Below are 27840 nucleotides of genomic sequence, written 5' to 3' on the forward strand. Positions count from 1 at the left end.
CTACCTCGTGACCTGGCTGTTGACGGTCAAGGTTTGGCACTTCCTCGCCGCTGGGACCAGCCCCCACCCTCTTCCAAAAATAGTTTAGAGACACGCCGCGTAAACGGGCCTTTTGGCCCACCGGGTCCGCGCCGACCAGCGATCCCCGCACACCAACACTATCCTACACACACTAGGGACAATTTACAATTATTCCAAGTGTACAAACCCAAGCCAATTAACCTACAAACCTGCACGTCTTTGGAGTGTGGGAGGAAACTGATGTTCTCGGAGAAAACCCACGCAGGTCACGGGGAGAACTTACAAACTCCGTGCAGACGGCACTCGTAGTCGGGATGGAACCCGTGTCTCCGGCGCTGCAAGCACTGTAAGACAATAGACAACCGGTGCAGGAGGAGGCCATTCGGCCCTTCGAGCCAGCACCGCCATTCAATGTGATCATGGCTGATCATTCTCAATCAGTACCCCGTCCCTGCCTTCTCCCCATACCCCCTGACTCCGCTATCCTTAAGAGCTCTATCTAGCTCTCTCTTGAATGCATTCAGAGAATTGGCTTCCACTGCCTTCTGAGGCAGAGAATTCCACAGATTCACAACTCTGACTGAAAATGTTTTTCCTCATCTCCGTTCTAAATGGCCTACCCCTTATTCTTAAACTGTGTGGCCCCTGGTTCTGGACTCCCCCAACAATGGGAACATGTTTCCTGCCTCTAACGTGTCCAACCCCTTAATAATCTTATATGTTTCAATAAGATCCCCTCTCATCCTTCTAAATTCCAGTGTATACAAGCCTAGTCGCTCCAGTCTTTCAACATATGACAGTCCCGCCATTCCGGGAATTAACCTGGTGAACCTACGCTGCACACCCTCAATAGCAAGAATATCCTTCCACAAATTTGGAGACCAAAACTGCACACAGTACTCCAGGTGTGGTCTCACTCGGGCCCTGTACAACTGCAGAAGGACCTCTTTGCTCCTATACTCAACTCCTCTTGTCATAAAGGCCAACATGCCATTAGCTTTCTTCCTTTTAGACAATCTTCTTCACATTAGACAATATTTTTTCACTTTAGACACTTTAGTGCAAGATAAAGCCAGCAAAGTCTGATCGAGGATAGTCTGAGGGTCACCGAAGAGGTATATAGCAGTTCAGCACCGCTCTCAGGTTGTGTGGTAGGATGGTTCAGTTGCCTGAGTGGCATGGGCCAAACGCGAACAAATGGAACTAGCTTAGATGGGGCATCTGGGTCAGCATGGGCAAGTTGGGCTGAAGGGCTTGTTTCCATGCTGTCTGACTCTATAACAAGGAGATTATAACCTCTAATCCATGTGCTGTGAGCTTCAGTGACATCAGGCTGATAAATGACGAGATAATTTTGTTAAACTATGTTCACTGAACATTAAAATCAATGCCAGAGTGAAGAGTATTTAATTGTCATATGTACCAGTAATGAAATTCTTACTTACTACGTCCTGACATGCTCCAAAAAAGCATCCTACCTAGCTTCCAGTAGTGGAGAGTTAGTCAGAGTCAGCACAGAAACAGGACCGTCGGCCCAAATTGCTCATGCAGATCAAGATGCCCGTCTACACTAGACCAAGGGTTGCCAACGATTTCTCCGAGATCTTCGGTTTCCTCCCACACTCCAAAGACGTGCAGGTTTGTAGGTTAATTGACTGGGTAAATGTAAAAATTGTCCCTGGTGTGTGTAGGATAGTGTTAGTGTGCGGGGATCGCTGGGCGGCGCGGACGCGGTGGGCCGAAGGGCCTGTTTCTGCGCTGTATCTCTAAATCTAAATCTAAAAACACGCATAAATCTTCTCTACTTTATCCTGCTCTTTGATGGTCATACCCCTCTATGAAAACACCCCTCTCCGGGATCTCTGGTTTCCTCCCACACTCCGAAGAAGTAGGTTAATTGGCGTGCTATGATTGTAAATTGTCCCTGGTGTGTGTAGATTAGGGATAATAATAATAATAATAATAATGCATTACATTTATATAGCGCTTTTCATACACTCAAAGACGCTTTACAGGGATTTAAAGAACATAGGGAAGTGAATAAATAGATAAATAAGTAAACGAACAGAGAAAGGAGACAGAAGGTGAGGTGACCTTCAGTGGTTGAAGGCAGTACTGAACAGGTGAGACTTCAGCGATGTTTTGAATGTGGTGAGTGAGGAGGAGTCTCTGACGGTTTGAGGTAGTGAGTTCCAGAGGGTGGGGGCAGCGATGGAGAAAGCCCTGTCCCCCCAGGATCTGAGTTTGGTCCGGATGTGGGGGGATAGGAGATTGGCAGCAGCAGAGCGGAGGGTGCAGGTGGGAGTGTGCCTGTGGAGGAGTTCAGTCAGGTAGGATGGGGATGTGCGGGGATGTGCGGGGATCGCAGGTCGGCGCGGACACGGTGGACCGATCGGCCTGTTTCCACGCTGTTGTATCTCTAAACTACCACAGATTTCGGCTCACTAATCTCTTGTTCCCAGGCTTTTCCCTGCAGTCCCTCTTAAACAGAGGCACAACATTTATAAAATTACTGGACCAAGTGGACCCGTTGGGCCCAAACCTCTCCTGCATTGATGCAGCACCTTCTCCTCCCCCCTCCCCCCTAGAAGAGACTGAAAGGAAGCATGCAGGTACAGCAGGCAGTGAAGAAAGCCAATGGAATGTTGGCCTTCATAACAAGAGGAGTTGAGTATAGGAGCAAAGAGGTCCTTCTACAGTTGTACAGGGCCCTAGTGAGACCGCACCTGGAGTACTGTGTGCAGTTTTGGTCTCCAAATTTGAGGAAGGATATTCTTGCTATTGAGGGCGTGCAGCGTAGGTTTACTAAGTTAATTCCCGGAATGGCGGGACTGTCATATGTTGAAAGACTGGAGCGGCTAGGCTTATATACACTGGAATTTAGAAGGATGAGAGGGGATCTTATGGAAACATATAAGATTATTAAGGGGTTGGACACGTTAGAGGCAGGAAACATGTTCCCAATGTTGGGGGAGTCCAGAACAAGGGGCCACAGTTTAAGAATAAGGGGTAGGCCATTTAGAACGGAGATGAGGAAAAACCTTTTCAGTCAGAGAGTTGTGAATCTGTGGAATTCTCTGCCTCAAAAGGCAGTGGAGGCCGATTCTCTGAATGCATTCAAAAGAGAGCCAGATATATCTCTTAAGGATAGCGGAGTTAGGGGGTATGGGGAGAAGGCAGGAACGGGGTACTGATTGAGAATGATCAGCCATGATCACATTGAATGGTGGTGCTGGCTCGAAGGGCCGAATGGCCTCCTCCTGCACCTATTGTCTATAGTCACCCGTAGTCAGGATGAAACCCTGCACCTATTGTCTATTGCGATGGTGCTTCCATTCTAAGTAGTGGATGAAGACTTCCAAAGGGAATAATTGCAGAGCTATGGGGCGGCTGTGGGAGGTGGGTGGGTGAAAAACTTGCCTAGGCTTTTGGTCCGCCTGCAATTGGTCCAAAACGCCGCAGCGAGACTCCTGACGGGTGCCCGTAAAAGGGACCACATCACCCCGATTCTGGCCTCTCTCCACTGGCTCCCAGTGCGGTACAGAATTAACTTCAAGCTCCTCCTATTCACATACAAATCCCTAAACGGGCTTGCCCCTCCCCCCCATATCAAAAATCTTCTAACCCACCACTCCATCTCCAGGTCCCTCAGGTCGGCCGACTTGGGGCTACTGAATATCCCGCGGTCTAGGGTTAAGCTCAGGAGTGACCGCGCTTTTGCGGTTGCAGCTCCTAGACTGTGGAACAGCATCCCTCTCCCCATCAGAATTGCCCCCTCCATCCACTCCTTTAAGTCCAGGCTCAAAACCTATTTCTACTCCCTAGCGTTTGAGGCCCTCTGAGGGGGTGCTGTGAACTGTTTATGTATGTGCTGTTATGTTTGTTTGCCATTGTATGTTCGTCCTTAGTACCTGAACTGATGTACAGCACTCTGGTCAACGTGGGTTGTTTTGAAATGTGCTACACAAATAAAATTGACTTGACTTGACTTGCCTAGGCTTGGTGCCCTGCATGAAATCTAATCTTCTTCTTCCTCTCACTTGGGACAAGGTACGGAATGAGGTACACGGCCAAAGTGCTGAGGAGCTCACTGCGGGAGAGGTTCCCAGGTGCCACCGAAGAGGAGTTGCTCAAGGTAAGGCCTCAGCAGCGGCAGTGGAAAGCCCCCCAGAGCCCTCGCTTTGAGGGGCTCATCTCTGACCCCTCTCACCCTGGCCACAAAAGCACTTCCCTCTGGAAGGCGACTCCGGACTGTCAAAGCAGCCACAGCCAGACATAAAAACAGCTTTTTCCCCCCGAGTAGTAGCTCTGCTGTTGTTGGTCCTTCGGGTTGGAAGATGACCATGACTTCACTTTCAGTTGGAGGATTGGTGACTGTGGGTCCGGAAGTGAGTGGTGAGGCCACTCCGGGCCCGGAAGGCACGCCCGCACGCAGGACACAAGTGGATGGGTGCTGCAGTGGGAGTGGAGGTAGCCCGGGCCTTGCGTTTCCTCTGAGCCTCTGCAGTGCGTCTGTTCTCTACTGCACGGGCTCCTGTGGTGAGCTCGCTACGCCAGGTTGGACGGTCCAGAGCAAGAGACTCCCAAGTGCTGAGGTTGATGTCCAAGTCTTTGAGGGACACTTTGAGACAGTCCTTAAACCGTTTCTTCTGTAGCTCCACTCAATAACCATAAGTCTGTAGCCTCCTTTTGCTATGGTATTTTATTTCATTCACATGTTTAAACTATAATGTTTTATGCTTTATTCTTAATTGTTTACTGTATGTTCGTGTTGCTACTTGCGAGCGGAGCACCGAGGCACATTCCTTGTATGTGTACATACTTGGCCAATAAACTTGAGTCTGAAGAAGGGTCTCGACCCGAAATGCCACCCATTCCTTCTCGCCCGAGATTTTTTTAGATTTAGATTTAGAGATACAGCGCAGAAACAGGCCCTTCAGCCCACCGAGTCCGCGCCGCCCAGCGATCCCCGCACACTAACACTATCCTACACCCGATTTATTCACAAAATGCTGGAGTAACTCAGCAGGTCAGGCAGCATCTCGGGAGAGAAGGAATGGGTGGCATTTCGGGTCGAGACCCTTCTTCAGACTCAAGTTTATTTGCCATCAGTCTGAAGAAGGGTCTCGACCCGAAACGTCACCCATTCCTTCTCTCCCGAGATGCTGCCTGACCTGCTGAGTTACTCCGGCATTTTGTGAATAAATCGATTTGTACCAGCATCTGCAGTTATTTTCTTATAGTATCCTACACCCACTAGGGACTTTTTTACATTTTACATTTTTCACATTTGCCCAGTCAATTAACCTGCAAACCTGCACGTCTTTGGAGTGCGGGAGGAAACCGAAGATCTCGGAGAGAAAACCCACGCAGGTCACGGGGAGAACGTACAAACTCCGTACAGACGGCGCCCGTAGTCGGGATCGAACCCGAGTCTCCGGCACTGCATTCGCTAGTCCTGCATTCGCTGAGATGCTGCCTGCCCTGCTGAGTTACTCCAGCACTTTGTGCCTGGCCAATAAACTTATTCAATTCAATTCAATTCAGAGTCCCCGGCCATGTTTCGTTGGGTTGTTGTTGTTTAAATTGATTAAATTATTGCATCGTATGGGAGGCGCATTCCCAATCTCGTTGTACCCCTGTACAATGACAATAAAGATATATTGTATTGTATTGTATGTTCCACAACGGCCCGTGACACAGTTGAGTGACCGTGGGCTGCCCCGTCCCGCTGCCTTTCCCCCGCGCGTTACTCCAGCACTTTGTGTCTCTCCAGCCCGTGACTGTGACGGTCTCCTCTGTTGTTGCAGGTGGTGTGGAACCTGCTGTACTATCGCTACATGAACCCTGCCCCCCCCCCCCTCCCGCGCGTTACTCCAGCACGTTGTCTCTCCAGCCCGTGACTCTGTGACGGTCTCCTCTGTTGTTGCAGGTGGTGGGGAACCTGCTGTACTATCGCTACATGAACCCTGCCGTGGTGGCCCCGGATGGCTTCGACATCGTGGACGTGACGGTGGGAGGCGGGCTCCACGCGGACCACCGCCGCAACCTGGGCTCCGTGGCCAAGCTGCTCCAGCTCGCCGCCTCCGGTAAAGCCTGCGAGGGCCACAACGCTCAGCTCCGCACCATGACCGACTACTTGTTCCGGGCCCAGCAGAGATTCAGGTCTCCACTTTCTCTCGCTTCCTCCAAATGTATAAGATTATTAAGGGGTTGGACGCGTTAGAGGCAGGAAACATGTTCCCAATGTTGGGGGAGTCCAGAACAAGGGGCCACAGTTTAAGGATAAGGGGGAAGTCTTTTAGGACCGAGATGAGAAAGTTTTTTTCACACAGAGAGTGGTGAATCTGTGGAATTCTCTGCCACAGAAGGTAGTTGAGGCCAGTTGATTGGCTATATTTAAGAGGGAGTTAGATGTGGCCCTTGTGGCTAAAGGGATCAGGGGGTATGGAGAGAAGGCAGGTACGGGATACTGAGTTGGATGATCAGCCATGATCATATTGAATGGCAGTGCGTACAGGCTCGAAGGGCCGAATGGCCTACTCCTGCACCTATTTTCTATGTTTCTATTGTCTATTGTTTTTCCTGCTTTCCTTTTAGATTTAGATTTTTTTTTAGATTTAGAGATACAGCGCAGAAAATGGCCCACCGGGTCCGCACCGCCCAGCGATCCCCGCACATTAACACTATCCTACACCCACGAGGGACAATATTTACATTTGCCCAGCCAATTAACCTACAAAGACCTTGCTATTGAGGGTGTGCAGCGTAGATTTACTAGGTTAATTCCCGGAATGGCGGGACTATCATATGTTGAAAGACTGGAGCGACTAGGCTTGTATACACTGGAATTTAGAAGGATGAAAGGAGATCTTATCGAAACGTATAAGATTATTAAGGGGTTGGACACGTTAGAGGCAGGAAACATGTTCCCAATGTTGGGGGAGTCCAGAACAAGGGGCCACAGTTTAAGAATAAGGGGTCGGCCATTTAGAACTGAGATGAGGAAAAACATTTTCAGTTGGAGAGTTGTGAATCTGTGGAATTCTCTGCCTCAGAAGGCAGTGGAGGCCAATTCTCTGAATGCATTCAAGAGAGAGCTAGATAGAGCTCTTAAGGATAGTGGAGTCAGGGGGTATGGGGAGAAGGCAGGAACGGGGTACTGATTGAGAATGATCAGCCGTGATCACATTGAATGGCGGTGCTGGCTCGAAGGGCTGAATGGCCTCCTCCTGCACCTATTGTCTATTGTCTATAATTAAGAATAAAGCATAACCACATCAAAACAATAACGATACAACATTACGGTCTAAACATGTGGGTGAAAATAAACCAGAGCAAAAAAGAGACTCCAGACTTTGGTTATTGAGTAGAACTACCACTCGTGGATAAAAAGCTGTTTTTATGTCTGGCTGTGGCTGCTTTGACAGTCCGGAGTCGCCTTCCAGAGGGAAGTGCTTCAAAGAGTTTGTGGCCAGGGTGAGAGGGGTCAGAGATGATCTTGCCCGCTCACTTCCTGGCCCTTGCAGTGTACAGTTCGTCAAAGGGGGGGGGGGGAAAGGTTGCAGCCAACAACCTTCTCAGCTGTGCGAACGATCCGTTGCAGCCTACGGATGTGTGCAGGATAGCGTGAATGTGCGGGGATCGCTGGTCGGCGCGGACTCGGTGGTCCGAAGGGCCTGTTTCCGCGCTGTATCTCTAAACGGAAAACAAGGGACTATTTACGATTTTGCAGAAGCCAATTAACCCACAAACCTGCACGTCTTTGGGATGAGGGAGGAGGTCACAGAGGGAGCACACAAACTCCGTGCAGACAGCACCCGTAGTCAGGATTAACCGGGGTCTCTGGCGCTGTGAGGCAGCAACTCTACCGCTGCTCCACCCTGCCACCCTCACTGGAGGGACACAAGGTAGGCTCGACAACTAGTGAGGGGTGTTGGCTTCCATCGATTGACTCGATCAATACTATTTATCGGTGTTTCTGATGCACTGTGCTACCAAACGGAAACAGTCTTCAACTTCATGATGGAAGCCTGTGCATATTTTATTGGCAGATGATTAAAAAATATCAGGGATTGATAGAGTTGTCAAATTAAAAAATAACACGGCGTGAGGCTTTCTGCGATCGGCTTGCATTAAGGCACTTCATTATTCCTGGCTTGTCACACGGATATGGTGGGATGTGGATTACATGCAGAGTCAAGAGTGTTATACTGACATGCTGGCAGCACAACACTATATGTGAACATAGTGCTCTGTAAACAATTAATAAACAAGAACAGAACGATCAATGTGTGTGTGCACACACGCGCACACACACACACACGCACACACACGCACGCACGCACGCACACACACACACTCTCTCACTCACACACACACACTCTCACTCACACACACGCACACACACTCTCACTCACACACACACACTCTCTCACTCACACACACACACTCTCACACACACACACACTCTCACACACACACACACACACTCTCACACACGCACACACACTCACACACACACAAACTCTCTCACACACACACACACACAAACTCTCTCACTCTCACACACACACTCACACACGCACACACACATACACACAAACTCTCTCACTCACACACACTCTCACACACACACGCACACACACACACACAAACTTACTCTCACACACACACTCTCTCACTCTCACACACACTCTCACACACACACACACACTCTCTCACACACACACACACACACACACACAAACTCTCTCACTCTCACACACACTCTCTCACTCTCACACACACACACACACACACACACACTCTCACTCACACACACACACACACATATGTGTAAATATATAATATATTTATAGACACAAAGTGCTGGAGTAACTCAGCAGGACAGGCAGCATCTCTGGAGAGAAGGAATGGGTGATATTTTAGGTCGAGACCCTTCTTCCTTAGGACCCAAAACGTCACCCATTCCTTCTCTCCAGAGACGCTGCCTGTCCCGCTGAGTTACTCCAGGACTTTGTGTCCACCTTTGGTTTAAACTAGCATCTGCAGTTCCATCCCACACATTCCGTCTGACGAGGGAAGGTAGCTGGCTGCTTTAATGTCTGGCCTTTTGATGCCGGGCGTGTGTTTGGGGAAGGGAGGTCTGGCCTTGCTTCTGATGCACACCGGGAAGCTGCCTCTGTAACAGACTGGGGAAGGAGGCAGCACCTCTCAGTCACAGCCTCTCGCGGGTGCCTGGCAGCCAGGCTTGTGTTCACTGTCAGACTGCCGCACGTTAACTCACTCACTCACTCACTCACTGCCAGAAGGTTCTCCGCTTGATCAGGCTGTGTTTTGCCCTCAGCTGATTGAGCTCCAGTCACTTTTCATCTTCCTGGGTTCGGGTGAGAAATATTAGAGTGGGTTTTTAATCCGTTTTACAGATACTGTATAACATATATAACCATATAACAACTACAGCACGGAAACAGGCCCGTTCGGCCCCACCAGTCCACGCCGACCACTCTCTCTGACCTAGTCTCATCTACCTGCTCTCAGACCATAACCCTCTAATCCCCTCCTATCCATATACCTATCCAATTTACTCTTAAATAATAAAATCGAGCCTGCCTCCACCACTTCCACCGGAAGCCCATTCCATACAGCCACCACCCTCTGAGTAAAGAAGTTACCCCTCATGTTACCCCTAAACTTTTGTCCCTCAATTCTGAAGTTATGTCCCCTTGTTGGAATCTTCCCCACTCTCAAAGGGAAAAGCCTACCCACGTCAACTCTGTCCGTCCCTCTTAAAATTTTAAAAACCTCTATCAAGTCCCCCCTCAACCTTCTACGCTCCAAAGAATAAAGACCCAACCTGTTCAATCTCTCTCTGTAGCTTAAGAAAATTGACTTGACTTGACTTGACTTAAGTGCTGAAACCCAGGCAACATTCTAGTAAATCTCCTCTGTACCCTCTCCATTTTGTCGACATCCTTCCTATAATTTAGCGACCAAGTCAAGTCAAGTCAAGTCAAATTTATTTGTCACATACACATACTCGATGTGCAGTGAAATGAAAGTGGCAATGCCTGCGGGTTGTGCACAAAAATAATTACAGTTACAGCATATAAATAAAGTTAATAAGTTACTAAACATAGCACAAAAAGTGTCGACAAAAATTTAGTCTCTGGGGTTATCAAAGTTGACAGTCCTGATGGCCTGTGGGAAGAAGCTCCGTCTCATCCTCTCCGTTTTCACAGCGTGACAGCGGAGGCGTTTGCCTGACCGTAGCATCTGGAACAGTCCGTTACTGGGGTGGCAGGGGTCCCTCATGATCTTGCTTGCTCTGGATCTGCACCTCCTGATGTATAGGTCCTGCAGGGGGACGAGTGTAGTTCCCATGGTGCGTTCTGCCGAACGCACTACTCTCTGCAGGGCCATCCTGTCCTGGGCAGAGCTGTTCCCAAACCAGACTGTAATGTTGCCGGACAGGATGCTCTCTACAGCCCCAGAGTAGAAGCAATGAAGGATCCTCAGCGACACTCTGAATTTCCTCAGTTGTCTAAGGTGGTAAAGGCGCTGCTTAGCCTTACCCACCAGTGCGGCAATGTGCGTTGCCCACGTCAGATCCTCTGCGATGCGGACTCCCAAGTATTTGAAACTGCTCACCCTATCCACAATAGACCCATTTATCTCCAGTGGCGTGTACGTCCTTGGATGTTTAGCCCTTCTGAAGTCCACAATCAGCTCCTTTGTTTTAGTGACATTCAAGAGGAGGCTATTGTCCTGACACCAGAGTGCCAGATCAGCCACCTCCTCCCGGTAGGCCTTCTCATCGTTGTTGGAGATCCGGCCCACCACCACAGTGTCATCAGCAAACTTGATGATGGAGTTTGAGCTGAACCTGGCCCTACAGTCATGTGTGTACAGGGAGTACAGTAGGGGGCTAAGGACTGCACACCATACTCCAGATTCGGCCTCACCAATGCCCTGTACAATTTTAACATTACATCCCAACTTCTATATTCGATGTTCTGATTTATAAAAGGCAAGCATACCAAACGCCTTCTTCACCACCCTATCCACATGAGATTCCACCTTCAGGGAACAATGCACAGTTATTCCCAGATCCCTCTGTTCCACTGCATTCCTCAATTCCCTACCATTTACCCTGTACGTCCTATTTTGATTTGTCCTACCAAAATGCAGCACCTCACACTTATCAGCATTAAACTCCATCTGCCATCTTTCAGCCCACCCTTCCAAAAGGCCCAAGTCTCTCTGTAGACTTTGAAACTCTACTTCATTATTAACTACTCCACCTATCTTAGTATCATCTGCATATTTACTAATCCAATTTGCCACACCATCATCCAGATCATTAATGTAAATGACAAACAACAGTGGACCCAACACAGATCCTTGGGGTACTCCACTAAACACTGGCCTCCAACCTGACATACAATTGTCAACCATTACCCTCTGGTATCTCCCATTCAGCCATTGTTGAATCCATCTTGCAACCTCACTATTAATACCCAACGATTTAACCTTCTTAATCAACCTTCCATGTGGAACCTTGTCAAATGCCTTACTGAAGTCCATATAGACAACATCCACAGCCTTGCCCTTATCAATTTCCCTGGTAATCTCTTCAAAAAATTCAAGAAGATTAGTCAAACATGACCTTCCAGGCACAAATCCATGTTGACCGTTTCTAATCAGGCCTTGTTTATCCAAATAATTATATATATTGTCCCTAAGTATCTTTTCCATTAATTTTCTCACCACAGACGTCAAACTAACAGGTCTATAATTGCTAGGTTTACTTTTAGAACCTTTTTTAAACAACGGCACAACATGCGCAATGCGCCAATCTTCCGGCACCATCCCCGTTTCTAATGACGTTTGAAATATTTCCGTCATAGCCCCTGCTATTTCTGCACTAACTTCCCTCAATGTCCTAGGGAATATCCTATCAGGACCTGGAGACTTATCCACTTTTATATTTTTCAAAAGTGTCCGTACCTCCTCTTCTTTAATCCTCATAATTTCCATCACTACTCTACTTGTTTCGCTTACCTCACATAATTCAATATCCTTCTCCTCGGTGAATACCGAAGAAAAGAAATTGTTTAATATCTCCCCCATTTCTTCCGGCTCAGCACATAGCTGTCCACTCTGACTCTCTAATGAACCAATTTTATCCCTCGCTATCCTTTTGCTATTGACATATCTGTAGAACCCCTTGGGGTTTACTTTTACATTACTTGCCAAAGCAACCTCATATCTTTTTTTCGCTTTTCTAATTTCCTTCTTAAGATTCCTTTTACATTCTTTATATTCCTCAAGAACCTCATTTACTCCCTGCCGCTTATATTTATTGTATATCTCCCTCTTTTTCCGAACTAAGTGTCCAATTTCCCTGGAAAACCACGGCTCTTTCAAATTATTATTCTTTCCTTTCCACCAAACAGGGACATAAAGACTCTACTCTCAAAATTTCACCTTTAAATATCCTCCATTTCTCTATTATATCCTTTTCATAAAACAAAAAGTTCCATTTCACTCCTTTTAAATCCTTTCTCATCTCCTCAAAATTAGCCTTTCTCCAATCCAAAATCTCAACCCTTGGTCCAGATTTGACCTTCTCCATAATTATATTGAAACTAATGGCATTGTGATCACTAGACCCAAAGTGCTGCTCAACACATACCTCCGTCACCTAACAGGAGGTCCAACACTGCCCCTTCTCTGGTAGGTACCTCTACGTATTGCTGCAAAAAACTATCCTGCACACATTTTACAAACTCCAAACCATCCAGTCCTTTAACAGAATGTGATTCCCAGTCTATGTACGGAAAATTGAAATCACCCACAATCACTACTCTGTGCTTACTACTAATATCTGCTATCTCCTTACATATTTGCTCTTCCAATTCTCGTTCCCTATTTGGCGGTCTATAATACACCCCTATAAGTGTTGCTAAACCTTTCTCATTTCTGAGTTCCACCCAAACAGCCTCCCTAATCGAGCCTTCTAGTCTGTCCTGCCAAAGCACTGCTGTGATATCCTCCCTGACAAGCAATGCAACACCCCCACCTCTTGCCCCTCCGATTCTATCACATCTGAAACAATGAAATCCTGGAATATTTAATTGCCAATCGCAACCCTCCTGCAACCATGTTTCACTGATCACTACAACATCATACTTCCAGATGTCAATCCAGGCTCTAAGCTCATCCACCTTTCTTACAATGCTCCTAGCATTAAAATATACACATTTAAGGGACCCATCATTTCTTATTCTCAGTTTATTTCTTTTCATTTCTTTCTCTCCTACATATTGGGTCTGAGTGTTTCCCTTTTCTGCCTCCTGCCTCACACACAACCTATTAGCTATCTGTGTTTGAGTCCCTCCCCCCAACCGTACTAGTTTAAAGTCTTGTAAACCGTACAGTTTTATAAACAGGCCCTTCGGCCCACCGAATGCGCAGGGACCACAGATCGCTCGTTCATATTCGTACTGCAGCTTCCCTCTTCCCCCGATTCTCAGACTGAAGAAGGGTCTCGACCCGAAACGTCACCCATTCCTTCTCTCCCGAGATGCTGCCTAACCTGCTGAGTTACTCCAGCATTTTGTGAATAAATACCTTCGATTTGTACCAGCATCTGCAGTTATTTTCTTATACTTAAAGTTTAAATCTATCTCCTAGGGAGCGAGGGAGGGAGGAGGGAGGGAGGGGGTAGGAGGGAGGATAAGGGGGGTTGAGAGGGATGGAGGGGGATGGGAAGGGGAGGGGGGGGAGGGAGGAGAGGGGAGGGGGAGGAGAGGGTGCTGCACCAATGCAGGAGAGGTTTGGGCCCAATGGGTCCACTTGGTCTAGTATCCCTATAAACTTTTTCGATCCATGTATCGGTCCAAACGTGTTTTTAATTATTTTATTGTACATTGCACCTGCCTCAACTACTTTCTCTGTTGAAGAAGGAACAGCAGATGCTGGTTTACACTGAAGATAGACACAAAATGCTAGAGTGACTCAGTGGGACAGGCATCATTCTTGGATGAGGTGACGTTTCTGTCTGATACCCTTCTTCAGAAGAAGGTCTGAAGAAAGTTCTCGACCCGAAACATCACCCATTCCTTCCAACTGCTGCCTGTCCCGCTGAGATACTTCAGCATTTTGCGACTATCTTCAACTACTTTCATAGAAACATAGAAAGCAGGTGCAGGAGTAGGCCATTCGGCCCTTCGAGCCTGTACGCACCGCCATTCAATATGATCATGGCTGATCATCCAACTCAGTATCCTGTACCTGCCTTCTCTCCATACCCCCTGATCTCTTTAGCCACAAGGGCCACATCTAACTCCCTCTTAAATATAGCTAATGAACTGGCCTCAACTACCTTCTGTGGCAGAGAATTCCACAGATTCACCACTCTCTGTGTGAAAAAAAACGTTCTCATCTCGGTCCTAAAAGACTTCCCCCTTATCCTTAAACTGTGACCCCTTGTTCTGGACTTCCCCAACATCGGGAACAATCTTCCTGCATCTAGCCTGTCCAACCCCTTAAGAATTTTGTACGTTTCTATAAGATCCCCCCTCAATCTTATAAATTCCAGCGAGTACAAGCCGAGTCTATCCAGTCTTTCTTCATATGAAAGTCCTGCCATCCCAGGAATCAATCTGGTGTTTAGTTTCACTGGCTGTTTATTTTAGTTTAGAGATACAGCGCGGAAACAGGCCCTTCGGCCCACCGAGTCTGCATCAACCAGCGATCCCCGCACACTAACACTATCCTGCACACACTCGGGACGATTTACATTTATACCAAGCCAATTAACCTGCAAACCTGTACGTCTTTGGAGTGTGGGTCGAAATCAAAGATCTCGGAGAAAACCCATGGGGTCAACGTTCAAACTCCTTAATGTTTTTTCTGATGGTGTGATTTTTAAAAAATTCCAGGGCATATTTCCGTGCAGCCTGCAACGTTCCAGAACCGGAGGAGAGGTTTAACATGGATGAGTATTCCGAAATGGTCAGCCTCCACAAGCCGGTCATCTACATAACCGCTGGGGAGCTGATTAACACTCACAAGGTCAGTGATCCACCAGGAGAAGAGACTTGAGGAGCTGAATAGTCATCTCCTGTTTTGTATAGAAGGGAGACACAAAATGCTGGAGTAACTCAGCGGGTCAGGCAGCATCTCAGAGAAGGAATGGGAGACCCTTCTTCAGACTGATGTCAGGGGAGGGGGCGGGACAAAGATAGGATGTAGTCGGAGACAGGAAGACTAGTGGGAGAACTGGGAAGGGGGAGGGAAAAGCTACCAGCCTTGGAGGGCATCTACAACACACGATGCCTCAGAAAAGCCACCAGCATCCACAAAGACTCTTCACACCCCTGCGACAGTCTGTTCGAACTCCTTCCATCGGGCAGACGATACAAGGCCTTCTACGCCCGCACCTCCAGACTCAGGAACAGCTTCATCCCCAGGGCCATAGCTGCTATGAACCGGTCCTGCTGAGCTGGATGGTCACATTGCACAGTGAACCGGTACAGACCTACTTGCACTTTATTCTGTTTTAAAACTGTTACAATTTGTTTCATTGGGTTGTTTAAATTAATACTGACCAGCTAATTAAATTATTGCATCGTATGGGAGGCGCATTCCCAATCTCGTTGTACCCCTGTATTGTAAAGAAAGGGACAGAGGAACTATCTGAAGTTAGAGAAGTCAATGTTCATACTGCTGGGGTGTAAACTGCCCAAGTGAAATATGAGGTGCTGTTCCTCCAATTTGCACTGGGCCTCACTATGGCAATGAAGGAGGCCCATGACAGAAAAGTCAGACTGGGAGTGGGAGGGGGAGTTGAAGTGCTCAGCCACTGGGAGATCAGGTTGGTTAAGGCGGACTGAGCGAAGGTGTTGAGCGATACGATCGCTGAGCCTGTGTTTGGTCTCACCGATGTAGAGAAGCTGACATCTGGAACAGCGGACACAATAGATGAGGTTGGAGGTATTGTTCAGTTTATTGTTAATTCATTGTCACGTACAGTGAAAAGCTTTTTTGCATGCTATCCAGACAGTAAAAAGACAGGGATGTAAAGCTGAGGCTCTATAAGGCGCTGGTCAGGCCGCATTTGCCACAGACGGCTGTTGGGACCAAGTCAATGGATATTTTTAAGGCAGAGATAGATAGGTTCTTGATTAGTACGGGTGTCTGGGTTTATGGGGAGAAGGCAGGAGAATGGGGTTAGGAGGGAGAGATAGGTCAGCCATGATTGAATGGCGAGTAGAATTGATGGGCCGAATGGCCTAATTCTGCTCCTATCACTTATGCCTGCACATGATTACAAGTGTGCAGGAAGGAACTGCAGACGCTGGTTTACACTGAAGATAGACACAAAATGCTGGAGTAACTCAGCGGGACAGGCAGCATCTCTGGAGCGAAGGAATAGGTGACGAATCGGGTCGAGACCCTTCTTCATGGTTACAACCAAGCCGCCTGAGTGTACAGATACAGGATGAAGGAAATAACGTTTAGTGCAAGGTAAAGTCCAATTAAAGATAGTGCGAGGGTCTCCAATGAGGTAGACGGGAGGTCAGGACCGCTCTCTAGTTGGTGAGAGGACGGTTCAGTTGCCTGATAACAGCCGGGAAGAAACTGCCCCTGAATCTGGAGATGTGCGTTTTCACACTTCTGTGCCTCTTGCCCCGATGGGAGAGAGGAGAAGAGGGAGTGACCGGGGGTGAGACTGGTCCTTGATTGTGCTGCTGGCCTTGCCGAGGCAGCGTGAGGTGTAGATGGAGTCGGTGGAAGGGAGGTTGGATTGTGTGATGTTTTGTGCTGTGTCCAAAATTTGTTGCAATTTCTTGCGGGTCTTGGATGGAGCTGTTCCCAATGCATCGTGATGCAACCCGTTAAAATGCTTTCCACAGCGCATCATGAAGCCCTTGTGTTCCAATGTGTACCCTCCTCGGTTCCAATTCTATTGTTTGGACCTGGGTTGATAACTGGATCCTCCTCCTGATCTCAGTTCATAAGACATTCGGTCTATCGAATCTACTCTGCCATTCAATCGTAGCTGGACTATTTTTCTCCTCGACCCCATTCTCCTGCCTTCTCCCCGTAACCTTTGACGCCCTTGCGAATTTAGTTTAGCTGAGAGGAACAGCGCAGAAACAGGCCCTTCGGCCCGTGTCCAGTGTTCGCTACACATTAACGCTATCCTGCACACACTAGAAACAATTTACATTTACACCAAGCCAATTAACCTACAAACCTGCACGCCTTTGGAATGGGAGAAAACCTAAGATCCCGGAGAAAACCCACGCAGGTCACGGGGAGAACGTACAAACTCCCTACACTCCCAGCAGCTGTGGTTGGGATTGAACCCGGCCGGGTCTCTCGCGCTGTAAGGCAGCAGCTCTACCGCCTTTGTTTCAAGATTTCCTGGGTATATCTCATTGGTGGACTGAGAAACATTTGGTGAGGTGAGAGCTTGTGGAATAAGAAGATAACTGCAGATGCTGGTACAAATCGAAGGTTTTTATTCACAAAATGCTGGAGTAACTCAGCGGGTCAGGCAGCATCTCGGGAGAGAAGGAATGGGTGACGTTTTGGGTCGAGACCCTTCTTCAGACTGATGTCAGGGGGGCGGGACAAAGGAAGGATATAGGTGGAGACAGGAAGATAGAGGGAGATCTGGGAAGGGGGAGGGGACGGGAGGGACAGAGGAACTATCTAAAGTTTTAGAAGTCGATGTTCATACCACTGGGCTGCAAGCTGCCCAGGCGAAATATGAGGTGCTGTTCCTCCAATTTCCGGTGGGTCTCACTATGGCACTGGAGGAGGCCCATGACAGAAAGGTCAGACTGGGAGTGGGAGGGGGAGTTGAAGTGCTCGGCCACCGGGAGATCAGTTTGGTCAATGCGGACCGAGCGCAGGTGTTGAGTGAAGCGATCGCCGAGCCTGCGCTTGGTTTCGCCGATGTAAATAAGTGGAAGTTTATTCCTGCTATATTTCTCGAGGGTAAGGCAGAGGTCAACGTTGACACAACCTTTCTCACTGAAGATAGTGGAGAGGCCATTGGTGACTGCTCTGATCCACTCTGTACCTCTAGTTCCCCTCTCCCCTGACTCTCAGTCTGAAGAAGAGTCTCAACCCGAAACGTCACCTATTCCTTTTCTCCGGAGATGTTGCCTGACCCCCTGAGTTACTCCAGCATTTTATGTCTTTTTTCGGTGTAAACCAGCATCTGCAGTTCCTTCCTTCACAACCTTCTCACCTCCCTTCAGAGAAGGGGGGTGGCCATGGTTTAGACTGGGTCTCCTCAGCCTCAGGCGGGCTTCTTACCATTTTTTATTCAGCTCTGAGGAGTCTATAAGTGTGAGGCGTTTGCTTTTACTAATATCGCAGTCGTCTTGTTCAAATCCTCCTTATGTCCAGATGTGGACCTGCCTCCTTTACTCCTGCTCCTTCTGCTCATTGGTTTGGTTTAGTTAGAAACATAGAAACAAAGAAAATAGGTGCAGGACTAGGCCATTCGGCACTTCGAGCCTGTACGCACCGCCATTCAATATGATCATGGCTGATCATCCAACTCAGTATCCTGTACCTGCCTTCTCTCCATACCCCCTGATCCCTTTAGCCACAAGGGCCACATCTAACTCCCTCTTAAATATAGCCAATGAACTGGCCTCAACTACCTTCTGTGGCAGAGAATTCCACAGATTCACCACTCTCTGTGTGAAAAAAACCATTCTCATTTCGGTCCTAAAAGACTTCCCACTTATCCTTAAACTGTGACCCCTTGTTCTGGACTTCCCCTTTAGAGATACTTTAGAGATACAGCGCGAAAACAGGCCCTTCGACCAGCGATCCTCTCACACTAACACTATCTTATACACACACACACGAGGGACAATTTACGATTATGCCAAGCCAACGAGCTTACAAGCCTGTATGTCTTTGGAGTGTGGGAGGAGCACCCGGAGAAAACCCACGTGGTTACATAGAGAGCGTACAAACTACATATAGACAGCACCCGTAGTCGGGATCGAACTCTGGTCTCTGGCGCTGTAAGGCAGCAGCTCTACCGCTGCACCACTAAGCCGTCCTGGACAGGTACATGTGTCGGAAAGGTTTAGAGGTCACGAACAATGGGACGTTGTTTGGATGGGAATCTTGGCCAAGTTGCGCTGAATGGTTATTTCCGTGTTTATGACTCTTGTGTCTCCTGCCTGACTTCAATATTCCCCTCTCCTCGGTGGGAGAATTACACAATACACAATAGGTGCAGGAGGAGGCCATTCGGTCCTTCGAGCCAGCACCGCCATTCAATTGGATCATGGCTGATCATTCTCAATCAGTACCCCGTTCCTGCCTTCTCCCCATACCCCCTGACTCCGCTATCCTTAAGAGCTCTATCTAGCTCTCTCTTGAATGCATTCAGAGAATTGGCCTCCACTGCCTTCTGAGGCAGAGAATTCCACAGATTCACAACTCTCTGACTGAAAGAGTTTTTCCTCATCTCCGTTCTACATGGCCGACCCCTTATTCTTAAACTGTGGCCCCTGGTTCTGGACTCCCCCAACATTGGGAACATGTTTCCTGCCTCTAACGTATCCAACCCCTTAATAATCTTATACGTTTCGATAAGATCTCCTCTCATCCTTCTAAATTCCAGTGTATACAAGCCTAGTCGCTCCAGTCTTTCAACATATGACAGTCCTGCCATTCCGGGAATTAACCTGGTAAACCTATGCTGCACGCCCTCAATAGCAAGAACATCCTTCCTCAAATTTGGAGACCTGGCTCTGAAGCTGTTCGCCAGTCTCTGACGTGTTTGTGTTTCTCCAGCTCTTGCTCCAACATCAAGATTCCCTCTCGGTGGAACACGGTGACCCACTTCATGAACTGCTGGAGGACCTTGGCGACGTTCCCACCGTCGAATCACTCCTCGGCAAGTATATCATCGCCGCTGGGTGGGTGTGTGACTGACCAGGACGTTGCCAGGACTCGAGGGCCTGAGCTACAAGGAGAGGTTGAACAGGCTGGGACTCTATTCCTTGGAGCGCAGAAGGATGAGGGGTGATCTCATAGAGTAGTGTCAGAAAATAACTGCAGATGCTGGTACAAATCGAAGGTATTTATTTCACACAAAGTGCTGGAGTAACTCAGCAGGTCAGGCAGCATCTCAGGAGAGAAGGAATGGGTGATGTTTTGGGTCGAGACCCTTCTTCAGACTTCAGACTGCCTCACTGATGTTGTGCATGTTCTCTTCTCCCTCCAAAGGTGACGGTTGTGTGAGTGTAAACGATGCCCACGAAGACCATTTGGCCCAACTCTACAAAATGGAGGTCTCACTGACCCTTACCAATAAATTTGAACTCTGTAAAAGTGGCAATGCAACGAGTGATACCAGAGGTTTGTTGCTCAGGTAAGCGGGGAGGGTCTTGAGACACACAACACGGAAACAGGCCCTGCACCTATCCTTTAAACATTGCCCCTCTGACTGTAAAGCTATGCCCTCTAGTCTTTGGCATTTCCACCCTGATGAAAAAGGTTCTGACTGTCTACCCGATCTATTATGCCTCTCATGATCTTATATATGCTTTATCAGGTTTCCCCTCAGCCTCCAATGCTCCAGAGAAAATAACCCAAATTTAGATTTTTTTAGATTTAGAGATACAGCGCGGAAACAGGCCCTTCGGCCCACCGGGTCCGAGCTGCCCAGCGATCCCCGCACACTAACACTATCCTACACACACTAGGGACAATTTTCACATTTTACCCAGCCAATTAACCTACATACGTCTTATACAAATTTTTATCCAAACTCTCCTTGTACCTAATACCATGTAATCCTGGTAAAGTTTAGGGATACAGGGCAGAAACAGGCCCTTCGGCCCACCAAGACCGCACTGACCAGTGATCCCCGCACATTAACACCATCCTGCACGCACTTGGGACAATGTTTTACACATACACCAAGCCAATTAACCTACAAACCTGCACGTCTTTGGAGTGTGGGAGGAAACCGAAGATCTGGGAGAAAACCCAGGCAGGTCACGGGGAGAACGTACAAACTCCGTACAGACGGCGCCCGTAGTCAGGATCGAACCCGGGTCTACCACTGTGCCACCGTGCTGCCCCAAAGTCTGAAGAAGGGTCTCGACCCGAAACGTCGCTTATTACTTTTCGCCAGAGATGCTGCCTGACCCGCTGAGTTACCCCAGCATTTCAATAGACAATAGACAATAGGTGCAGGAGGAGGCCTTTCGGCCCTTCGAGCCAGCACCACCATTCAATGTGATCATGGCTGATCATTTCGTGCCTAGCATCCTGGTAAACCTCTTCAACTTTTTCAAAGGCTCCACATCCTTCTTGCAATGGAGCGAACGGAACTGCAGCCCCATGGCACAGCGGTAGAGCTGCTGCCTCACAGCGCTGTCGACCCGGGTTCCATCCTGACTACGGGTGACAATACACAATTGGTGCAGGAGGAGGCAATTCGGCCCATCGAGCCAGCACCACCATTCAATGTGATCATGGCTGATCATTCTCAATCAGTACCCTGTTCCTGCCTTCTCCCCATACCCCCTGACTCCGCTATCCTTAAGAGCTCTATCTAGCTCTCTCTTGAATGCATTCAGAGAATTGGCCTCCACTGCCTTCTGAGGCAGAGAATTCCACAGGTTCACAACTCTCTGACTGAAAAGGTTTTTCCTCATCTCCGTTCTAATTGGCCGACCCCTTATTCTTAAACTGTGGCCCCTGGTTCTGGACTCCCCCAACATTGGGAACATGTTTCGTGCCTCTAGTGTGTCCAACCCCTTTATAATCTTATATGTTTCGATAAGATCCCCTCTCATCCTTCTAAATTCCAGTGTATACAAGCCTAGTCGCTCCGTCTTTCAACATACGACAGTCCCGCTATTCCGGGAATTAACCTGGTGAACCTATGTTGCACGCCCTCAATAGCAAGAATATCCTTCCTCAAATTTGGAGAACAAAACTGCACATTACTCCAGGTGCGGTCTCACTAGGGCCCTGTACAACTGCAGAAGGACCTCTTTGCTCCTATACTCAACTCCTCTTGTTATGAAGGCCAACATTCCATTGGCTTTCTTCACTGCCTGCTGTACCTGCATGCTTCCTTTCAGTGACTGATGCATTAGGACACCCAGATCTCGTTGTACGTCCCCTTTTCCTAACTTGACATCATTCAGATAATAATCTGCCTTCCTATTCTTACCACCAAAGTGGATAACCTCCCACTTATCCACATTAAACTGCATCTGCCATGCATCCGCCCACTCACACAACCTGTCCAAGTCACCCTGCAACCTCATAGCATCTTCCTCACAGTTCACACTGCCACCCAGCTTTGTATCATCTGCAAATTTGCTAATGGTACTTTTAATCCCTTCATCCAAGTCATTAATGTATATTGTAAATAGCTGCGGTCCCAGGACCGAGCCTTGCGGTACCCCACTAGTCACTGCCTGCCATTCTGAAAGGGACCCATTTATCCCCACTCTTTGCTTTCTGTCTGCCAACCAACTTTCTATCCATGTCAGTACCCTACCTCCAATACCATGTGCTCTAATTTTGCCCACTAATCTCCTATGCAGGGGAAAGTGCCCGGGGATGGGGCGGTTTGGGTAGGAAGGGACGAGTGGACCAGGGAGTTACGGAGGGAACGGTCTCTGCGGAACGCAGAGAGGGGAGGGGATGGGAAGATGTGGCCTGTGGTGGGGTCCCGTTGTAGGTGACGGAAATGTTGGCGGATGATTTGTTGGATCCGCTGGCTGGTGGGGTGGAAGGTGAGAACGAAGGGGACTCTGTCCTTGTTACGAGTGGGGGGAGGGGGAGCAAGAGCGGAGCTGCGGGATGTAGAAGCTGTTTGCTGGTCTGCTCCACACACGCAAGGCTGCTGATGAACGCAACCCCCAACGATGCATGTTGGCGTTGTACCGGCCGACCCCTGTGTGGAGCCGGTTCAGGGTGACCCACTCTTTGCGGGGCATGTCGGGACATTCTTGCCATAGAGGGAGTACAGAGAAGGTTCACCAGATTGATTCCTGGGATGGCAGGACTTTCATATAAAGAAAGACTGGATAGACTCGGCTTGTACTCGCTGGAATTTAGAAGATTGAGGGGGGATCTTATAGAAACGTACAAAATTCTTAAGGGGTTGGACAGGCTAGATGCAGGAAGATTGTTCCCGATGTTGGGGGAGTCCAGAACAAGGGGTCACAGTTTAAGGATAAGGGGGAAGTCTTTTAGGACCGAGATGGGGAAGTCTTTTAGGACCGAGATGAGAAAACATTTTTTCACACAGAGAGTGGTGAGTCTGTGGAATTCTCTGCCACAGAAAGTAGTTGAGGCCAGTTCATTGGCTATATTTAAGAGGGAGTTAGATGTGGCCCTTGTGGCTAAAGGGATCAGGGGGTATGGAGAGAAGGCAGGTACAGGATACTGAGTTGGATGATCAGCCATGATCATATTGAATGGCGGTGCGTACATGCTCGAAGGGCCGAATGGCCTACTCCTGCACCTATTTTCTATGTTTCTATGTCCGAGCCGGGTGGGGCTGTGGTGTTCGGTGCGACAGTGAATTGAGGAGGCAAGCTGTGAAGGATCTTCTCGATTCTGTCTTTTTCTTTTCAAAGCACAAAGCAACTGATTGTGGATGTGATCCGATCCCAAGCTGGAGACTCGTTGACCGAGATATTGCAAACATCGGCCTCAACAGATCAGGCAAGTCGAGGGATGTGGGCGTAGTCGTGGGAAAGAACGGGAAAACATGAACTCTGTTGTCAGTCTAAGTACATGCACGCTGACCGTAGTTTACCAGGATGTTGCCAGGACTCGAGGGTGTGAGCTACAGGGAGAGGTTGAGCAGGCTGGGACTCTATTCCTTGGAGCGCAGGAGGATGAGGGGTGATGAGGTGGTGGGCCAGATCTCCAACAACGATAAGAAGGCCTACCCTACCGGGAGGAGGTGGCTGATCTGGCACTCTGGTGTCAGGACAACAGCCTCCTCTTGAATGTCACAAAAACGAAGGAGCTGATTGTGGACTTCAGAAGGGCTCAACATCCAAGGACGTACACGCCACTGGAGATAAATGGGTCTACTGTGGATAGGGTGAGCAGCTTTAAATACTTGGGAGTCCACATCACAGAGGATCTGACATGGGCAACACACATTGCCGCACTGGTGGGTAAGGCAAAGCAGCGCCTTTACCACCTTAGACAGCTGAGGAAATTCAGAGTGTCTCTGAGGATCCTTCATTGCTTCTACTCTGGGGCTGTAGAGAGCATCTTGTCCGGCAACATTACAGTCTGGATGGGAACAGCTCTGCCCAGCACAGGAAGGCCCTGCAGAGAGTAGTGCATTCGGCAGAACGCACCATGGGAACTACACTCGTCCCCCTGCAGGACCTATACATCAGGAGGTGCAGATCCAGAGCCAGCAACATTATGGGGGACCCCTACACCCCAGCAATGGACTGTTCCAGCTGCTACGGTCAGGCAAACGCCTCCGCTGTCACGCTGTGAAAACAGAGAGGATGAGACGGAGTTTCTTCCCACAGGCCATCAGGACTGTCAACTTTTATAACTCCAGAGACTACATTTTTGTCTACACTATAGTAACTTATTAACTTTATTTATATGCTGTAACTGTAATTCTTTTTTGTGCACAATCCGCAGGCATTGCCACTTTCATTTCACTGCACATCGTGTATGTGTATGTGACAAATAAATTTGACTTGATAGAGGTGTACAAAGTCACAAGAGGAATAGATCGGGTACTCTCGTGCCCAGAGTAGGGGAATCGAGGACCAGAGGGCATATAGTAGGTTTAAGGTGAGGGGTAACTTTTTCCACACAAAGGGTGGTGGGTGTGTGGAACGAACTGCCAGAGGAGGTAGTTGAGGCTCGGACTATCACAACGTTTAAGAAACATTTAGACGGGTACATGGATAGGACAGGTTTAGAGGGATATGAGCCAAACGCAGGCCAGTGGAACTAGTGTAGATGGGACATGTTGGCCGGTGTGGGCATGTAGGGTCAAACCCCCTGCTTCCACGCTGTATGACTATATAAACCGGTGAGCTTTGAATTCAATCCCCAATCTGTGTCGGCCAAACTTAGCCGCATCCTAATGCATTTGAGCTTTGTGTTTGATGAACGTGAACAGCTGGAGTGTTTGTTCCTGATCACCGTCCTGTATCAACAGTAGATGTGCCACCTTGGCCAATGTTTCCCTCAGAGTGTCTGGCCCCCACACTAATGGCCACTGAATTTGAGGGAGGGCCGTGCATTGAACTGTCTGTAGAACAGTGACAGTTGTCTTCCTCAGAATAAAACCTAATGGCACAGCGGTCGAGTTGCTGCCTTACAGCATCAGAGACCTGGGGTTCAATCCCGACTACGGGTGCTGTCTGTACGGAGTTTGTACGCTCTCCTCGTGACCTGCGTGGGTTTTCTCCGGGTGCTCCGGTTTTCTCCCACACTCCAAAGACGTGCAGGTTTGCAGGTGGGACTACTGTAGCTGGCCAGTGTGGGCAAGTTGGGCCGAAGGGCCTGTTTCCACACTGTATCACTCTATGACTCTAATTGGCTTGGCATAATTGTAAATTGTCCCTAGTGTGTGTAGGATAGTGTTAGTGTGCGGGGATCGCTGGTCGGCGCGGACTCGGTGGGCCGAAGGGCCTGTTTCCACGCTGTATCTCTAAGCTAAACTAAACTAAAAGGACGCCTCAGAATAAAAGGGCGTACCTTTAGGAAGGAGATGAGGAGGAATCTCTTTAGTCAGAGGGTGGTGAATCTGTGGAATTCTTTGCCACAGACGGCTGTGGAGGCCAAGTCGTTGGGTATTTTTAAAGTGCAGAGGTTCTTGTTTAGCACAGGTTACGAGGAGAAGTGGGGCTACGGTCAGGCAAATGCCTCCACTGTCACGCTGTGAAAACTGAGAGGATGAGACGGAGTTTCTTCCCACGGGCCATCACGACTGTTAACTATTATAACTCCAGGGACTAAATTTTGTCTTCTCTGTATTAACTTTAATTTATATGCTGTAACTCTAATTCTTTTTTTGCACAATCCGCTGGCTTTGCCACTTTAATTTCACTGCACATCGTGTATGCGTATGTGACAAATAAACTTGACCTGACTTGACTTGACTTGACTTGAAAGGGGTTGAGAGGGAAAGATAGATCAGCCAGTGGAGTAGACTCGGTGGGCCGAATGGCCTAATTCTGCTCCTAGGGCGTGCAGCGTAGGTTTACTAGGTTAATTCCCGGAATGGCGGGACTGTCATATGTTATCATATCATATCATATATATACAGCCGGAAACAGGCCTTTTCGGCCCTCCAAGTCCGTGCCGCCCAGCGATCCCCGTACATTAACACTATCCTACACCCACTAGGGACAATTTTTACATTTACCCAGCCAATTAACCTACATACCTGTACGTCTTTGGAGTGTGGGAGGAAACCGAAGATCTCGGAGAAAACCCATGCAGGTCACGGGGAGAACGTACAAACTCCTTATAGTGCAGCACCCGTAGTCAGGATCGAACCTGAGTCTCCGGCGCTGCATTCGCTGTAAAGCAGCAACTCTACAGCTGCGCTACCGTGCCGCCCACGTTGAAAGACTGGAGCGACTAGACTTGTATACACTGGAATTTAGAAGGATGAGAGGAGATCTTATCGAAACGTATAAGGGTTGGACACGTTAGAGGCAGGAAACAAGTTCCCAATGTTGGGGGAGTCCAGAACAAGGGGCCACAGTTTAAGAATAAGAGGTAGGCCATTTAGAACTGAGATGAGGAAAAACTTTTTCAGTCAGAGAGTTGTAAATCTGTGGAATTCTCTGCCTCAGAAGGCAGTGGAGGCCAATTCTCTGAATGCATTCAAGAGAGAGCTAGATAGAGCTCTTAAGGATATCGGAGTCAGGGGGTATGGGGAGAAGGCAGGAACGGGGTACTGATTGAGAATGATCAGCCATGATCACATTGAATGGCGGTGCTGGCTCGAAGGGCCGAATGGCCTCCTCCTGCACCTATTGTCTATCAGCCATGATCACAATGAATGGCGGTGCTGGCTCAAAGGGCCGAATGGCCTCTTCCTGCACCTATTGTCTATTGTCTATGACTTATGAACTTAATTAAAAACAGTCTACATAACGAACATGGAAATGAAATATTGCCAATATTAACTGCTCAGCAGGATATCAGCAGGAGGTCGGACAGTCTGGGCTTATTTTCTAGGAGGCTGGCAGGTGACCTGATTGAAACGTGTAAGATTATGCGTGGCATTGGTCAAGGTGGACAGTCAGAGTCCTTTTCCAGCAGGGTGCAGGTTTAAGATGAAAGGTATGAGTTTTAAAGGGGATCTGAGAGGTATGTTTTTTTTACACGCAGAGTGGTTTATATCGTGAACGGGTTGTCAGATGAGATCAGATGCAATCACTGTGTTTAAGAGACATTTAGGCAGACACTTGAGTAGACGAGGCAGTAAAGGATATGATCCTAATGCAGACAAATGGGATTAATGTAACCAAGCAATCTGCTAAGCAACTCAGCAGGTCAGGCATCTTCCGTGGGGGGATGGGGGGGAGGGGACTGTCCGTGCTTCGGGTGGAAGTGCTGCAGGTTTTCCATTCAAAGTCAACAATTCCTCCGGTCCCCTCCACCACGGATGCTGCTCGACCCACTGCGTCCCTTCCCCTGCAACCACAGGAGATGCAAGGAAGGACTCTCTAAAAGGAAGCATGCAGGTACAGCAGGCAGTGAAGAAAGCCAATGGAATGT

At 48.5% G+C, this 27840-nt stretch overlaps 1 protein-coding gene across 1 annotated transcript in view; it reads left to right on the top strand.

Moving 5' to 3' along the window:
* Positions 1-27840, top strand: part of iqgap3 (IQ motif containing GTPase activating protein 3) — a 135431-nt gene that overhangs the window by 96007 nt on the left and 11584 nt on the right. The window contains exons 25-30 of the mRNA XM_078432052.1: positions 4072-4156; positions 5954-6186; positions 14973-15105; positions 19873-19975; positions 20308-20452; positions 23691-23778. Coding sequence (XP_078288178.1) covers positions 4072-4156; positions 5954-6186; positions 14973-15105; positions 19873-19975; positions 20308-20452; positions 23691-23778 — 787 coding nt within the window. The remainder of the gene's footprint in view (positions 1-4071; positions 4157-5953; positions 6187-14972; positions 15106-19872; positions 19976-20307; positions 20453-23690; positions 23779-27840) is intronic.

This window comes from Rhinoraja longicauda, chromosome 44, assembly GCF_053455715.1.
Source record: "Rhinoraja longicauda isolate Sanriku21f chromosome 44, sRhiLon1.1, whole genome shotgun sequence".
Classification (NCBI taxonomy): Eukaryota; Metazoa; Chordata; class Chondrichthyes; order Rajiformes; family Arhynchobatidae; genus Rhinoraja; species Rhinoraja longicauda.